Genomic DNA, 18,431 nt, shown 5'->3' with positions numbered 1-18,431 from the left:
TAAGTTTACATTTAAGTGTTTAATTTATCTTGAGTTGATTTTTGTATATGGTGTAATGAAGGGACCTAGTTTCAGTCTTCTACATAGTGCTAGGTAGTTATTTTAGCACCATTTGTTAAATAGAGAATTCTTCCCACATTCCTCTTGTCAGCTTTGTCAAAAATCTGATGGTTATAGGAGGATGGCATTATTTCTGGGCTCTCTATTCTGTTGCATTGGTCTTGTGCGCTCGTGGATTTTTTACAACATCTTTCTCTCTTCTCCTTTTTCCCCATAAACATTCCTTGAAGTGCATACAGTGTGAAAAATTCGGATGTCCAAGAGTTCAAAAACTCTTTAAAAAGTTCCAAAACAAATTTTGCTATTCTGTCTGTTCTTAAGGGATTTAGATTATATGTAGATATTTTTCTCTGCTTTTTAAAAATATATGTAAATCATATTAACAGCTAAATAAACCTTTTTCATTTTTTATGACTCCAGATTATCTTTATCTGGTACTTCAGATTTATTGCTTTGTTTTTGCTTCTGAAAAGTTTATTTTTTTCATTTTTAGTCCTTTAAGGTAGACACAGATTTATTTAGATAAAACTCATTTAAGAGCACACAGAAGCATAGCACAAAGAAAGATAAAATTAAAGTTAGCAATACAGAATGATAAAGACTAAAAGATACTAAGTTTCTTTGAAACCTGATTATCCAAGGTAATTATCCAATATTTGCAGGCTGAAGTACTATTACTGCAAATGCAAGAATAGTTCAATGCATGAACTCAACAGTGGAGTCTGTAGTTGTACCTTGTTTTCCATTTATTTTTATTACTTCAGAACAATTAGCATAGTTATGTTTAGTGTTTGTAGACAATCTGCATTCATATAAATTAAACAGTGTTTCCTTTTTTTTGAGACAGACTCTCACTCTGTTGCCCAGGCTGGAGTGCAGTGGCGTGATCTCAGCTCACTGCAACTGCTGCCTCCCAGATTCAAGTGATTCTGCTGCCTCATCCTCCTGAGTAGCTGAGATTACAAGCGCACACCACCATGCCTGGCTAAGTTTTTGTATTTTTAGTAAAGATGGGGTCTCACCATGTTGTCCAGCTTGATCTTGAACTGATCTCAAGTATCTACCCATCTCAGCCTCCCAGATTGCTGGGATTACAGGGGTGAGCCATAAACAGTATTTTCTACAATATAAATATAAAGCCACAATACTTACTTTGAATCACTTAAATCATTATTTTAATATTGTAATTTATATTTTTGAAATATAAAGTGTTTTAACTGAAGTATAGTTACAGTTTTTAAAAATAGTACATATATTATGACTAGTTCATTAAAATTATTCATACATAGATATTTATATCTAATAGCCAGAGAAAATTTACTACCAAATTATTACAGTAGATATTTGTCTGACATGTTTATTACTTTATTCAATAGGAATAACAATGAGTAAACAAAATTTAGTTATCTTTTATTTCACTAAATTGGTATGTTCCTATTACAGGACAAATAAAGACAGGTGATATGGCCACCCCAACACCATAATACCTCTTCAGTTAGCTTTGTTGCAAGTTCTAATATATTCCACTATGTGAACACATTCAGATTCTATTTCTTCATCAAAAAGTGTCGTTTGAAGTTGTCAGATGTATTTCAATATAGAACCCCCATTCAACGGCTAGAAGATGAGACAGCAGCAGAGATGGAAAAGAAACTTTGTAAAATTATTCTTTCTGAAAATCTGCCCCCTTCCTAATGTTCATGTTTCTCATGGTGAAAGTAGCTATGCACTTTGAGTGTTTAGAGAGAAATTTCTTTTAGGAGAATATTTTCTGGCTGACTTGAACAATCTTATATCTAATCTGACCTTTTTCTTAAGATCTTTTTAACTTTCTTCTCTCAAAATAATCTTGCTCAGATGGAGATCTGTTTTTCTCTCCAATGCTTTGTCTGTTTCAGAAGCCTTACTAGTATCCCGTGGTGTCTGAATGAGGTGGGCTGTCACAGTGAGAACTTTCGATGTTATCTCTATCTGGACTCATGTTGGAAATTCAATATTTTTTCCATGTCACCATTATAAGTAGAAACTGAGGCTGAAACACTGCTCCCAGTTTCATTATTGTAAAGATAGAATTCTACCCAGGAGGCCTGCAGGCTCTCCACCTGCAGCCTCTCCACCTGCAGCTCAGGCCTCACTCTCTGTTGTGACACTAGAGTGTTGCTGTGGCAAATGTAGTTCACATAAAATGTGAGCTGTGCTCTGGGCTGTGCCTCAGTGGCAGATAGTAGAGGTCAAGGGAGGACACCAGCAGGAGTGCTGTAGCCCAGTGCCAGGGAGTGCAGAGCCACTACTCTAAAATGTAAATAGCCAAAAAGATAGAATCCTATTCAACCATTTTTGTAGCAGAGTGAAAGCCTACCTTCAGCAGGCACCTGGCTTCAAGCTGCTAAACTACCTCCTGTTCTGAAGAGTGGAAAGCTTATTTGTCATTGAATATAAGCAATTAGCATACCCAGATGCCCTCTTCATTCTCCAGGTGGTTTTAGGATGAACTATATATGACATGGTGCTATAAATTCTTCTACTTGTGGACTAATTATGGTGACCATCTTTCCACCTTTATAATCTGTTAAGCAGATTGACTATGATGTATGTCACTTTCAAGTTTAATTTTGTAAGAAAGCCATTTTCTTTCTCTGGGGCTGAAGAAACCGTTTTCTTTTTCTGGGGCTGGAGAAAATTTTTCTTTTTTTTTTGAGATAGAGGTCTCACTCTGTCACTGAGGCTGAGTGTAGTGACATGATCTCAGCTCACTGCAACTTACAGCTCCTGGGTTCAAGCGACTCTCCTGCCTCAGCCTCCTGAGTATCTGGGATTACAGGCACCTGCCACTGTGCTGGGCTAATTTTCATGTTTTTAGTAAAGATGGGGTTTCACTGTGTTGGCTAAGCTGGTCTCAAACTCCTGACCTCAGTTGATCTGCCCACCTCGGCCTCCCAGAGTCCCGGGATTACAGGTGTGAATCACTACTCCCAGCCCAATTTTTCTTTTAATTATTGTTTCCAAACACTGTCTAGAATTACCAGACATGATATAAACACGTAAGGTGCCAACCAGGATTTACTCTAGAGGGGACTTTCCCGCTCAGGCTTCCAGTCAACTTATACTTGTGCAGCAAAGTGCATGCTGTCCCCTAAATATGCAGGCAGAATTGTGTCTCTGCCTGTTTGGTATCTAGAGTTCTCTACAATCACTTCTAGAGAGGCTAGACCAAATTTCTACAGACTTCACCGGCAGCAATCAATCATTTTACCTCTTTCACTGACTCTTGTATTTTCAGACCTGAAACTGATTCAGAGAATATGGAGCCCAGAAACCCAATCAGAGTAACATGTGTGCATTGAGTAGACATAGAGACATGAGAATCTCCACTTTCCTCTTCCTCCTCTTGCCAAAATGCCCACAAATGTGCAGCTAACACCTGCTGCTACTCCAGCTATTCAGGCCGTAAATCTGCAGCTCCAAATTTTGAATCCAGGTCTTGAGGATGAGAAATAAAAAACTTTTATCTGAAAAATGCAAGTCCTTTTGGTTATCAAACTCAGAGAGACATTAAAATAAAAGTGCAGTTATGTCTTTCTCCCCCTATTAACTATGTATTAATCTCTTGAAACTGTTCCCTATTGGCACAAGTAGCTATAAATGACACTAATAATGCCACATTGGACACTATATTTTGTTTGTTTGTTTTTGAGATGGAGTTTCAATCTTGTTGCCCAGGCTGGAGTGCAATGGCACAATCTCGGCTCACTGCAACCTCTGCCTCCTGGGTTCAAGCAGTTCTTCTGTCTCAGTCTCCCCAGTAGCTGGGACTACAGACGTATGTCACTATGACCAGCTAATTTTGTATTTTTAGTAGAGACGGGATTTCTCCATGTTGGTCAGGCCAGTCTCGAACTCCCAACCTCAAGTGATCTGCCCGCCTCGGCCTCCCAAAGTGCTGGGATTATAGGCTTGAGCCACCGAGCCTGGCCTGGACACTATATTTTATACCCTAAACCATTATGATATATATCTAATTAATAATCAATGTTATTTCTGTAAATAAAAATTTCTGAAAAACAACTCTGTGTCAGCCCACTCTCTGTCCCTCTGTTGTTGTCTTTACAAATCCTCTTGTAATTGCTGCTAATTAAAGTGTAGATTCCAGGCAACTTGAATCTTTGCTCCCAGGTTATAATCCTTAAACTTGACCCAAATAAACTGTCTACTTATGTTCATGTTGTGTCAGCCTTTTTTTTTTTTTAATAGACATCATTTAGAATGTGCTAGAGCAGCCTCCATGAGGGGATCTCTACTTAGATTGTATTCCACTTGCTATAACATCAAAAGATGCAGAGCCAGGTTGATCCTACCTAGAATCTGCAATTAAGGTCTGGCCTCTGCCTGGGATTTACAAAAAAGCCTGGACTTTGGATGGAAAATGTACAGAAAACTAACAAAAGGCATTTTCTGTGTTGTGAGATGTCAACCTAAACATCAGCCCCATTTTGGGAGTGTGGCTCTTTGAGATTTTTCACATCTTGTTCATTGACCTGCTACAGTGATGTGGGCGGCTCCAGGAGAAAATAGAATCTGATGGCAGAATTCGTAAGTGTAAATAAGCATCTTAGGCGTGAGAGGTCAAGGCCACAATGTATCCAGAGCCATGATCACCACTATAATTACCTGTAAAGTGGAATACTGGAGAAGAGTTATTTTTGTTCTTTCCTTTACTCAAGAGCTAGCAAATCAGAACGGGTGTTCCAGGTTCTGGAGTACACCAGGGCAGTTCCATTTTCTATTTAGAATCAGCCTGAGTCTCTCCAGCCTGGCTTATCATTGGGCCATCAGCCCAGGGTCACTGGGAATTCCCTCAAAATCACCTAGTGTCTTTGAGGCATTTGAGGATGTTCAGAGCAGAATTGCGTTAGACTGACAAGAGTGGTTAATTCTGCTTCTGTCTCAGTGTATGAGAAATGAGTCATCTGTGTTTGTTCATCCCCTCATAAAAGAGGTGTCTTTGGTTGGTACCCAGATGAGAGTTTCTCCAGTTTCCTCTTACTTGGATGATAAAGAAGGAGGAGATCTGGAGACCCAAATAGATAAACTAGTTGCTTCAATTTCATATAGCCATTAAAAAAACATGAAGCAGTCACGGTTCCTCCAATCCAGAAACGTTTAGTCTAGACTAGCAAACTGGATAAATAATTGAATTATGCATCATATGGTTGGTACAATAAATACATGTGTCCAAAATCTTGGGCTTTATTTAGTCTACTTTCTTTATATTGTGACTTCTGATGTCTACATCTGAAGGCATATTTATGAACAGAAGGATTGTTATTATAATTTTTTTTTTTTTTTTTTGAGATGGAGTCTGTGTCACCCAGGCTGGAGTACAGTGGTGTGATCTTGACTCACTGCAACCTCTGCCACCCTGGTTCAAGTGATTCCCCTGCTTCAGCCTCTTGAGTAGCTGGCATTACAGGTGCTGGCCACCACGCCCAGCGAATTTCTGCATTTTTAGTAGAGATGGGGTTTCACCATCTTGGTCAGGCTGATCTCAAACTCCTGATGTTGTGATCTACCCACGTCATCCTCCTGAAGTGCTGGGATTACAGGTGTGAGCCACCATGCTTGGCCATATAATTTCTATTTTTTTTACCTTGCTAAGTGTACATATTTATTTTCTAATAAAATTACCCTAGAAAGTCTGGGCATGGTTGTTCATGCTTGTAATCTCAGCACTTTGGGGGACTAAGGCAGGTGGATCACAAGGTCAGGAGTTTGAGACCAGCCTGACCAATGTGGTGAAACACCATCTCTAATAATAATACAAAAATTAGCTGGGCATAGTGTCACACATCTGTAGTTTCAGCTCCTCGGGAGGCTGAGGCAGAAGAATCACTTGAACCTAGGAGGCAGAGCTTGTAGTGAGTTGAAATGGCACCACTGCACTCCAGCCTGTGCAATAGAGTGAGACTGCATCTATTAAAAAAAAAAAATTACCCTAGAAAACCTTAAAGGATTTGTTTAAATTGCGTATTAGTATGTAGCATAAAGTTGACAGGGCAGTGGCTAGAAAATATTAAAATTACAGAAATTCTGGGATTTAAGTTTTTCTTTTAGGTAACCTTTGAAAAAACAAAACTGGTAGTACTGCAGTGGCATAGGGGGAAGAATTCTACATAGCATCCCCACCCTGCCCGAGACCTGTTCAGATTCACCCTTTTTGGAGGCCTTATTTTGGTCTGACCATACCTTGGAGTCTTTCCTCAGAGAACTGATTAGAAGAGATGAGAGTTTTGGCTGGTGAATCCTGCTGCCTTTCTAGGGCTGGTGCTCACAATTTCCTGAAACCCAAAAACAGATAAATGGGATGAATAAAGTATGTATTTTAGGGTCCTAGATTTTAAATGTTCTATTAAAACCAGTGCTTGCAGAGACATTCTATTTAGACACTTGTTTTCTATTCCTGCAGATCCAGTAGTTGCTCCATAAGTCACAAAAAAGTAAATATAAACAGAATGAAATTTTGTCTAAACTACATTAACCTCTTTTTGTATCTCTTTCATCTGTCTGTATTTAGCTTTTATTCCTTAAAATTAAAAAAAAATTGATGACAGGAACAGAAAAAGAAATAAAGATGCTGGGCCCTTTTTCTAAATCCTGGAAATTATTAAACCCTTAGTACCAGCTCCCAGGATGTTATGAGAATTAAATCACATAATGTGTTATGCCCAGCACAGTGCTGTTTATCATACTCTTGAGCACATAGTACCTGCTTAATAAACATTGCATTAGTACATGTGTACATGTTGTTTTTAAAATACAGACTTATTCAGACATTGCTGCCTTCTGTTTCCTCTGTAAACTTTAAAGAGCCAGCAAAGGATATAAAACTTTAGGATGGAGATGGGTTGTCCTTGTTTGTACTAGAAGTATTTGGCTGTGACAAGAGTGTTAAGTGTAAGGGATCTTGTGCTGTGCCTTCTTCTCTAACTAATGTAAATAATGCGCCAATGGGGAGCAACATCAGCATTGACAGGCGACTTGTTTAAAACACCCATTCATAGACCCTTTTCAAACCTGCAAAATCACAGTACATAAAGTGGGGCCAAAATTACCAAGTGGTTTATAAGCTGGTTAAAGCTTGAGAGGCAATGCTTAGCTTAGTGGTTATCAGCCCAGGCTTCTCATGAGGATCACATGGCCAATTTGCAGAAACCTCTTGTGCCCTCCCCACAGCTTCTGTTTATTGTTGTGGGTGGAAGCATCCACGTTGTTTTAATGAAGGGCCTCATGTGACTCTAAGGGAGGCCAGAATCAAGTATGAAGGCTTCAAAATACATTCATGAGAGTTAAGTTCCACCTTTGCCCTAAAGGGTGGTCAGGGGGCCTATTCTGTTTGGGTTTGGTAGGGACTGGTACTGTGGTGCATATTTCCATTACTGTGGCAGAAATTGCTGGTGTCTGTGGCAGGGGAGGGCACCTGAGGACAGGAAAGGAGAAACTTATATTTTCATCTTCATCGAGCAGCTCATTGCTCCTGAATCTCTTCTGTTTTAAAGGACAGAAATGGGTGGATTTTTCTGTCTTTTTCTGCCAATTGATGTCATGCTAGCTGGTAAAGATGTGGTACTGACACCTTTAAAGGCATATTCTCAAGATGCAGGTGTAATTTGTCCAGAGAATCTCATCTGAGAAGGAATTCCAGAGAAGGAGGAGATAGAGAAAGAGAGAAAAAAAAAAAGGCTTCAGGTAAACATGCCTCAGCTGAAAAGCTGTGTCCACTCTGCCTCCTGGAATCCCATGCGTTTAGTACTTGAAAACTTTTACTTCTCTACTTGTGTTTTTCCTCCCTAAGGATTTTGGTTTAAGTACTTCTTAAAACTCTTATGATAGTCAAGGGTCTCTGAAAAATATTTCTTTCCTGTATCCCAGAGCCTTCTCTTCATTCTCTACATCACAACTTCTTATATGCCATGCAGATTTATGAACAGGAATTTATGATCTGCAATATTAAAAATGTTCCCTTTGTGGCTGTTGAACATGGAAAGATGTGGATACTCAAGATTTCTATTGGGGAAAACTGTGGTCCTTAGTAAAGACGGAGAAAATAAAATGTTGAGGCTCCATTCGTGTGTTCCATTAGCTGTATGCCGAACAGGATTAAGAAATTGCTTATTTAGGTCGAGCGCGGTGGCTCACGCCTGTAATCCCAGCACTTTGGGAGGTCAAGGCAGGCAGATCACCTGAGGTCAGGAGTTCGAGACCAACCTGGCCAACATGGTGGAACCCCGTCTCTACTAAAAATATAAAAATTAGCCTGGCGTGATGGCGGGCGCCTGTAATCCCAGCTACTTGGGAGGCTGAGGCAGGAGAACCACTTGAACCCAAGAGGCAGAGGTTGCAGTGAGCTGAGATTGCACCATTGCACTCCAGCCTGGGGGACAAGAGTGAGACTTAATCTCAAAAAAAGAAAAAATTGCTCATTTAAATGTGATGGCATTTATTACCCAGAAATTCTGAAAAAAATTATTAGGAGATACCTGCTGTCTAGGGTGTTAATGAAGCCTACTTAATATTACTACTAAAAATTACAGAACGTAGGAGGTATCTGTATTTTGAGGTTTGCATAAAACTGATGTTTCTTTTTGATTACATTCAGATTTTATTTGCTTTTTTTAAAAAGGAATATTTCAACAGTGATGCTGTGTTCTTCTGTATGCATTAACACATCATAATAATTTGTCCTAGTGCAGCTAATGGTTAATGATTCCACTTGCTTAAATAGGTCTCTGACAGATTTTTTTTTACTATATAGCTAATTATTTTTCTCTTCATTATTAACTTTCATTATGCAGCTGATGTGCATAAACAATCATATTTAATCTGGCAGCTGTTCTTTTTTCTTTTTTTCTACATATTTTTCTTTCGAAAATTAAGGCTCTTATCTTTGTTTACAGGCCAGAAAAACTGGAAAAAACACAGGCTCTTCCACTTACTGATGTTTGACAAAATATCCTTCTTGGGCCAAAAACATTGACATTATTGGTGAGCTTGCTAGAAATTCAAAAAATCAGACTTTATTCCAGATCTTCTGGAAAAAAATCCTGCATAACAAGGTCTTCAGCTTATTGTACATATTAAAATTTGAGAGGTGCCTTCTAACTCAACATGTCTTTTTCATCTGAAAAATATTCACAACTCATTCCATATGATGTAAATATAGCACTCAAAAATGTACATGTTTGTGTTCATGCCCTTAATTTTATAGTTTATTTTCTAGAAAAATATATGAACTGATGTTGTGGATCTTATGCTCCTCTTTTTTCTCAGAGTTAGAGAATACTTTAGAGAATATTTCTGTGTTGAAAATTATTTTGTAGGATAACTTTAGTCAGTCCTGTAAGTCAGAACCAGTTGTCTTTACTCTCTCATTTCACCTTAAGTCAAATTAAAAATTCCGCCCATAACCATTTGGTGAAAATGTGTGTGTGTATATTTTTCAGGGGCCATTTCAATTTAGAGATGTGGCCATAGAATTCTCTCTGGAGGAGTGGCATTGCCTGGACATGGCACAGCGGAATTTATATAGGGATGTGATGTTAGAGAACTACAGAAACCTGGTCTTTCTTGGTGAGAAAAACTTTAATATATAATTCATAATATACACAAATTGTTTTATTTCTCTTTTTTGTAGAATGTTAGTAATTCTTTTTACAAAAGAGTTTCAGATCCAGTTTTTCAAGAAAATCTTCAGAATTTGTTCACTTAGAAAATAATTACTTTGGTGCCTCATGCCTGTAATCCCAGCACTTTGGGAGGCTGAGGTGGGGGTATTACCTGAGGCCAGGAGTTTGAGACTAGCCTGGCCAAAATGGTGAAACCCCATCTCTAATAAAAGTACAAAAAATTAGCTGGGGGCTGTGGCATGCACCTATAATCCCAGGACTCAGGAGAGTGAGGCAGGAGAATCACTTGAACTCAAGAGGTGAAGGTTGCAGTGAGTTGAGATCATGCCATTGCACTGCAGCCTGGGCAACAGCAATATTCTGTCTCAAGGAAGAAAAAAAAAAAGAAAGAAAGAAAAGAAAAAAATTTCTTCAAGATATTTCATCTTAATACAAACTTTCCACATTTCTGAGTTGAGTTATATTCTTCACTCTAAATTAGTGGTAATTCTAGAAATTTACTGACTTAAAATATTGTAGCTTCCACCTGAAAATCTACTTGCCACCACCAATTTTTGATTCAGTAGTACCAGGTAGTAAAATTAGGAAAACTACAAATTGAAAGTTTTTTTTTTTTTTTTTTTTGAGACAGAGTCTCACTCTGTCCCCCAGGCTGGAGTGCAGTGGTGCAATCTGGGCTTACTGCAACATCCACCTCCCAAGTTCAAGCAATTGTCCTGCCTCAGCCTCCCGAGTATGTGGGACTATAGGCACACATCACCATGCTTGGCTAATTTTTGTATTTTCAGTAGAGGTCGGTTTTCACTATGCTGGCCAGGCTGGTCTCAAACTCCTGACCTCATGATCTGCCTGCCTTGGCCTCCCAAGGTGCTGGGATTACAGGCATGAGCCACTGCACCAGGCAAATTGAAAGTATTTTCTAAATATTTAGAAATCTCTGTTACGAATTTGTATTTTGTTATTAATTTACTAGAATATTTTATCACATCATCTTTCCTGAGCACATTACTAGCTTGTAATTGGAGAATGTGAGCAAGATTCATGTTATTTATTTTTGATAAAACAGGTATTGTTGTCTCAAAGCCAGACCTCATCACCCGTCTGGAGCAAGGAAAAAAACCTTCGACTATGAAGAGACATGAGATGGTAGCCAACCCCTCAGGTAGGTGCGAGTGAAAATGAATACAACAGACAACACAGTAAGAGGTCCAAGGTCAAAGAGAGAGCCAGTCCTTAAGGTGTGATTCTGGAAGCTGTGTCTCAAAGGAACTTCCTGGGTAGCTGTTTTTTTTGTTTTTGTTTTTGTTTTTTTAAATTTTGCTCTCACAAAGGGGCATATTGTCTTATGCTTTTAAATTCTCTAAAAATTCTACTTTTCTTTCAGTGAGCTTCCTCCACATTCACAGTGAGAGCCAAAGTCCTCTTCATGGCATATAAGAGACTGCACAATCCAGCTGCTTTTTCATTGTTTTGGGGACACACAAATATCTTCCTGATTTTGAGAAACTGAAACTATTTTTTAGTTTTCTTTTTGTGTCAGGTCTGAAATGTGTGAGAGTAGTAGTTTCTATTGCATTTTTTTTGTTCATTTTTGTGCATAGTCCATTCTATTTTTATTACTATATAGTCTTGAAATATAGTTTGAAATTGTAAGCATAATATCCTGCTTTCTTCTTTTTCCTCAAGATTGCTTTGGCTATTCAAAGTTTATTTTAGTTTCATGTAAATTTTAGAATTGTATTTTCCATTATTGTAAAAAAAAACCACTGCAATTTTAATAGGAAGATTATTGAGTCTATAAATCACTTTGGATAATATGATACTGTAATAATATTTATTCTTTCAATTCATAGACATAAAATATTTTAAAATTAATTTTGATCTTCTAATTTTTTATTTTTTTATTGTAAACTTTTTTACCTCCTTGGTTAATTTTTTCTCAGGAATTTATTTAATGCTATATTAAATAAGATTTTTTCTTCCTCATCAGATAGTTTAAGTGTAAGAAACTATACACATACTTGTGTGTTTAATTTTATATTTTGCTAATTTAGTGAGTGTATTTATTAGTTTAGACAGGTTTTAATGTACTTTTTATGGTTTTTTAAATATAAAATTGTGTGATCTACAACCAGCAACTTTTTTTTTTTTTTTTGAGAGGGGCTTTCACTCTTTTTGCCCAGGCTAAAGTGCAATGGTGTGATTTTGACTCACTGCAACCTTCGCCTCCTGGGTTCAAGCGGTTCTCCTGCCTCAGCCTCCTGAGTAGCTGGGATTACAGATGCTCGCCACAACACCCAGCTAATTTTTTGTTTTTTTTTTTTTGTAGAGACGGTGTTTCCCCATGTTGGCAAGGCTGGCCTCAAACTCCTGACCTCAGACGATCTGCCCGCCTCTGCCTTCCAAAATGTTGGGATTATAGCCATGAGCCACCACGCCTGGCTGGATTTTTTTATTTCTGTGAATAATTCTTCTGCCACATACTTCCATTACTACATTCAAATAGAAGCATTGACAATGGGCACAGTATAGTTTTGTATTGGTGTCTGAATTTGATGGAGTAAACACCTCTTCAAGTGTTCATAAACTGATTTTAGAAGCAATTCCTCAGGGAACTGTGTGGGTTTCTTTTTTCTTTTTTTTTTGAGATGGAGTTTTGCTCCTGTTGCCCAAGATGGAGTGCAATGGTGCGATCTCATCTCACCACAACCTCTGCCTCCTGGGTTCCAGCGATTCTCCTGCCTCAGCCTCCCAAGTAGCTGCAAATACAGGCACGAGCCACCACGCCTGGGTAATTTTGTATTTTTAGTAGAGAAGGGGTTTCTCCATGTTGGTCAGGCTGGTCTCGAACTCCTGACCTCAGGCGATCCACCCGCCTCAGCCTCCCAAAGTGCTGGAATTACAGGCGTGAGGCACCGCACCCTGCCCAATTGTGTCGGTTTCTATGTAGGCAGAACTGACCATAAACTGTGGCTCAGGTAACTGAAACTGAGTCATTGAACCACTTCAGGGACCCCAGTAAAGTCCAAAGTCTGCAGGCCTGCCTACATTGCTGTAAATGGGTGCCTTCCTCCAGGTCTCTGGAATGGCAGGACCTCTGCCAGACTCTGACTGGGAGGAGTTTGGGTTGGTTACAGAGTAAGTTCAGAATTCTTAGTGGGACCGAGTTGGCTGAACCCTATCCTGGTCTGTAGCCATGAGTAGGGGTCCTGCAGTTTCCCACCTGACTAAGGGCAGGTTCCCTTCTGAAGAGAACACTTCTCAATCTTAAGCTTTAGCAGCATTTCACAACCGCCTCCCTGGATCTCAAATCTCTCTTAGAGGCGCGTATTTTGGAGACGGCGTCTTGCTACATAACCCAGGCTGGTCTCAAAATCCTGGCCTGAAGCAGTTTTCCAACCTTAATGTACCACGTAGCTGTCATTACAGGTGTGAGCCATAATGCCTATTTCTCTCATAAAGGCATTTTTGTCAGAGATGGCTGAATTTTTTTTTGCTGTAAGGGAATATGAAAATAGGGACTTTTAATCTTTTCATCTTACTGATGTCACTCTCCCTATACATTTTTACTTTCTATTTTCTCTTTCAGATTTGTCTGTAAATTTAGATTCAGATATTTAGGATAATATGCTAGAATTTGCATGGTACGCCTGAAGTAAATTAGATAACTCATAGGGACCCATATTACTAAAATAGTTGCTTATAAATTTAAGTTTGCTGCAGGCAAAAAGGAATTAAAGGATTTTCATCTTTTTTTAGCCTATATCTAAATAATAACATAGTTTCTCAATATTTGTTTTACATATCAGAGGGTCTAACCCTATTCTGCAAATTATATATTTTTAAATTTAACAATGTAAGGCTACTCTTTGCTTCTAAAGTTTGATTATAGCAGTTTTATTTTGTGTAAGAATACCATATATTTAAAACATTAAAAGTAACTCTAGTTTCCTTAAAATGCTAATTTTTAAGTTTCTCATTAGAATCTTCTATTTATAATTATATTGCATATTCTCTGAAATTTTACTGCCACACAGTGCATGCCAATGATTCAAAATACCTGCATTTAGTGAGTACACACTAACAGTTAAATATTTCAGTTACCTAGAAACATTTTTATTTTTTTTGAGATGGAGTCACACTCTGTCACCCAGCCTGGGGTGCAGTGGTGTGATCGTGGCTCACTGCAACTTCCACCTTCCGGGTTCAAGCAATTCTCATGCCTCAGTCTCTCAAGTAGCTGGGATTACAGGCATGTGTCACCACCCCTGGCTAATTTTTGTATTTTTAGTAGAGACAGGGCTTCACCAACTTGGCCAGGCTGGTCTTGAACTCCTGACCTCAGGTGATCTGCTTGCCTTGGCCTTCCAAAGTGTTGAGATAACAGTTGTGAGCCACCACACCTGGCCTGACAATTTTTTAATAATACATCAATGTTGCATGCTAGATTTTATGAGTAAACATTTCTTTTATTATTGTTTTGAATTTTATATTAGTGTGTTTTTTCAGTGTAGGTTTTTTTTGCGGGGGATGGAGTCTTGCTCTGTCACCCAGGCTGGAGTGCAGTGGCATGATCTTGGCTCACTGCAACCTCTTCCTCGAGGGCTCAAGTGATTCTTCTGCCTTGACCTCCTGAGTAGCTGGGACTACTGGCATGCACCACCACACCTGGCTAATTTTTGTATTTTTAGAAGAGATGGGGTTTCACCATATTGGCCAGTCTGTTCTGGAACTGGTGACTTCGTGATTTGCACGCCTCAGCCTCCCAAAGTACTGGGATTACAGTTAGGATCCACTGCACCTGGCCTCAGTGTAGGTTTCTTACCATTAGTTTATTGGGTGTTTTGGTTTTACTTATGTATTATAATTTTAGACAATTTGCAATTCTGCTTGTACACTTTAAGTCGATTTGAGGTTTAAGAGATAAATTATGCATGTCTATCACAATCAGGTTACATATGTATGTCTGTTTATCTATAAATATGACCCTAATTTTAGTTATGGCTTATCTTATACTCTTTCTTAGCTTATTTTCCATGGTAGTTTTTTCTTGTCTAAGTGAGTACTCATGGGGATAGTCTTAGTTTTACCATGTGTTTAGTGATTAATATGTATTTCCTTTCATATGAGAAACAATTTTGTGATTTGAAGTAATTTTCAAAAAAACATAGTTGTTTTTTTTTCAGTTTTTCTTTAAAAAAACTGTCTTAAAAACACACAATGTAAAATTTACCATCTTAAATCTATTGAAGTGTACATTTCAGGGCCAGGCGTGGTGGTGGCTCTGATCTGTAATCCCAGGATTTTGGGAAGCCAAGACAGGAGGATACCTGGAGCCCAAAAGTTTGAGACCAGCCTGGGCAGCATATGGAGACTCTCCTCTATAAAAAAAATTGATAATAGCCAGGCAAGGTGGTGTGCAGCTATGGTCCCAGCTACTTGGGAGATTGAGGGGGAGTCAAAATTGTGCCACTACACTTTAGCTTGGGTGACACAGTGAGACCCTGTAGGGACCAGCCCCACAGGGTCGGTGGGCCTCTCCCTTTGTGCAGCTACGAGAGAGTGTAGAAATAAAGACACAAGACAAAGAGATAAAAGAAAAGGCAGCTGGGCCCGGGGGACCACTACCACCAATGCGCGGAGACCGGTAGTGGCCCCGAATGTCTGGCTGTGCTGTTATTTATTGTATACAAAGCAAATGGGGCAGGGTAAAGAATGTGAGCCTTCTCCAATGATAGGTAAGGTCACGTGGGTCACATGTCCACTGGACAGGGGCCCCTTCCCTGCCTGGCAGCCGAGGCAGAGAGAGAGAGAAGACAAAGAGAAAGACAGCGTATGCCATTATTTCTACATATCAGAGACTATTAGTACTTTCACTAATTTACTACTGCTATCTAGAAGGCAGAGCCAGGTATACAGGATGGAACATGAAGGTGGACTAGGAGCATGACCACTGAAGCACAGCATCACAGGGAGACAGTTAGGCCTCCGGATAACTGTGGGAAAGCCTGATTGGTGTCAGGCCCTCCACAAGAGGTGGAGGAGCAGAGTCTTCTCTAAACTCCCCCGGGGAAAAGGAGACTCCCTTTCCCGGTCTGCTAAGTAGCGGGTGTTGTTCCTTGACACATTTTGCTACCGCTGGACCACGGTCCGCCTGGCAACAGGCATCTTCCCAGATGCTGGCATCACCTCTAGACCAAGGAGCCCTCTGGTGGCCCTGTCCAGGCATAACAGAAGGCTCACACTCCTGTCTTCTGGTCACACCTCACTATGTCCCCTCAGCTCCTATCTCTGTATGGCCTGGTTTTTACTAGATTATAATTATAGAGCGGGGATTATTATAATATTGGGATAAAGAGTAATTACTACCAATTAATGATTAATGGTATTCATACATAATGATATCTAAAATCTATATCTGGTATGACTATTCTTGTTTTATATTTTATTATACTGGAAAAGCTCGTATCCTCAGTCTCTTGCCTCGGCGCCTGGGTGGCTTGCCGCCCACAAGACCCCATCTCAAAAAAAAAGCTGTTCATTTCAGGCATGTTAATTATATTCACATTGTCATGCAAAAGGCTTCTGGAAACTTTACATCTTGTAAAGCTAAAACTCAATGCCCATTAAGTAACAACTGCTCATTTTACCCTCTTTCCAGCCCTTGACAGACAAACCTTCTACTTTCGGATTTTATGATTTTGACTACTTAAGATATCTCATATAAGTGGAATCATACAGTATCCATAATTTTGTTACTGGATTAATTCAGATGGCATAATATTTTCAATGTTCATCTTAAAATGTGACAAGATTGTTCTTTTTAAAGTGGAATAATATTCCATTGTATGTGTGTGTTACATTTTTTGATGTGTTTATAAATCGAGATATATGGTGGTTTAGCCTTTTGACTTTTGTGAATACTGGTACAAAATACATGTATTTTCAATTATGTCTTCCAGGTCCTGTGTTGCATAGTTTGTTTTTTTTGTTGTTGTTTTGTTTCTTTTTCTTTTTTTTTTGAGATGGAATCTCACTTTGTTGCCCAGGCTAAAGTGCAGTGGTGCGATCTCGGCTCACTACAAGCTCTGCCTTCTGGGTTCAAGTGATTCCCCTACCTCAGCCTCCCAAGTAGCTGGGATTACAGGTACACGTCACATTGCCAAGGTAATTTTTGTGTTTTTAGTAGGAATGGTGTTTCACCATGTTGGCTAGGCTCATCTCAAACTCCTGACCTCAGGTTATCTGACCACCTCAACCTCCCAAAGTGCTAGGATTACAGGCTTGAGCCACTGCACCTGGCCTGTGTTACATATTTTAGATATAGATTTATAAATGAGGAATATTTATAACATTTTAAAGTAATGGCTGTATCTTTGTTTTCCACCAGCAATCAACATGGGTTTTATTTTTATTACACCTAATGAGTTTGAGGCGATTTTGTTGGTATTGTTTTTTTTTTCATTTCTCTACAAATTAGTAATTTTGTGTGTTTTTTCAAATGCTTTTTCCCATTTGTTTATTTTTATGTCTAAGTATTTTATTTAAAATATATTATTGTATCATTCAAGGAAATAATCCAACTTTTGTCAGTGTTCATATTCAGTTTTCAACATCATTTTTTGAAGAGATTATTTCTCTCTATTTTGTATGCATGGCAACTCTGTGGAAGATCATTTGATCATATACAGAACGGTTTATTTCTGAGCTCTCTATTCTGTTCTTTTATCTGTTTGTCTTTGTGTATCACATTGTTCATGTTCCATAGCTTTTAACTGTAGGTTGTATTGACATCTTTGAAAAATAAAATTTATTGCCCCCTGAGCAAGAATATGTTGTAGAGTGTGTTTCATATTCATATATTTGTGAATTTGCCAGTTTGACTTTTGCTTTTAATTCCTAGTTTCATTCAGTTTTTGTTAGAAAACACACAGTGTATAATTTTAGTGTTTTTAAAGTGATTGGTTGTTGTATTGAGACAAGATCTTACCATCACCCAGGCTGCAATGCAGTGGCATAATTGTGGCTTGCTGTAGCCTCAGCCTCCTGGGCTCAAGTGATCCTTTCACCTCATTTTTTTATTTTATTTTATTTTATTTTTTTTTGAGATGGAGTCTCGCTCTGTCACCCAGGCTGGAGTGCAGTGGCGCGATCTTGGCTCACTGCAAGCTCTGCCTCCTGGGTTCACGCCATTCTCCTTCCTCAGCCTCCCGAGTAGCTGGGACTACAGGCGCCCACCACCGCGCCCAGCTAATTTTTTGTATTTTTAGTAGAGACGGGGTTTCACCGTGTTAGCCAGGATGGTCTCGATCTCCTGACCTCGTGATCCGCCCGCCTTGGCCTCCCAAAGTGCTGGGATTACAGGCTTGAGCCACCACACCCGGCCAACTCACCTCAGTTTTTTGAGTATCTAGGACTACAGACATGCACTACCATGTCTGGCTAATTGTTTGCTAGTTTATTGTGTTAGGATCTCACTATTTTGCCCAGGCTGGTCTCAAACTTTTGGCCCCAATGGATCTCCCAAAGTGTTAGAATTATAGGCAGGAGCCATGGCACCCAGTAGGTATTTTTAAATTTAATAAAGCTTGGGTATGTGTCCTAACAGAATACACCAGATGCAAATAAGAATATTGTGTATTATCTTGGTTTTGACGGGAGAGTTTTGTATGTGTCTGTGAAGCCTAGTTG

At 39.1% G+C, this 18,431-nt stretch overlaps 2 protein-coding genes across 2 annotated transcripts in view; one reads left to right on the top strand and one right to left on the bottom strand.

Annotated features, from left to right (window-relative positions):
- Positions 1 to 18,431, bottom strand: part of LOC116479550 (E3 ubiquitin-protein ligase RNF4-like) — a 265,307-nt gene that overhangs the window by 199,260 nt on the left and 47,616 nt on the right. The window lies entirely within an intron of this gene.
- LOC116478780 (putative zinc finger protein 66) overlaps positions 1 to 18,431 on the top strand; it is a 32,238-nt gene that overhangs the window by 6,681 nt on the left and 7,126 nt on the right. Inside the window, 2 exon segments of the mRNA XM_032170283.2 lie at positions 9,558 to 9,684; positions 10,807 to 10,902. Of these exon segments, the coding sequence (XP_032026174.1) occupies positions 9,558 to 9,684; positions 10,807 to 10,902 (223 nt within the window).

This window comes from Hylobates moloch, unplaced genomic scaffold, assembly GCF_009828535.3.
Source record: "Hylobates moloch isolate HMO894 unplaced genomic scaffold, HMol_V3 SCAFFOLD_12, whole genome shotgun sequence".
Taxonomy (NCBI): Eukaryota; Metazoa; Chordata; class Mammalia; order Primates; family Hylobatidae; genus Hylobates; species Hylobates moloch.
This window is presented reverse-complemented; position numbering and strand designations above follow the sequence as displayed.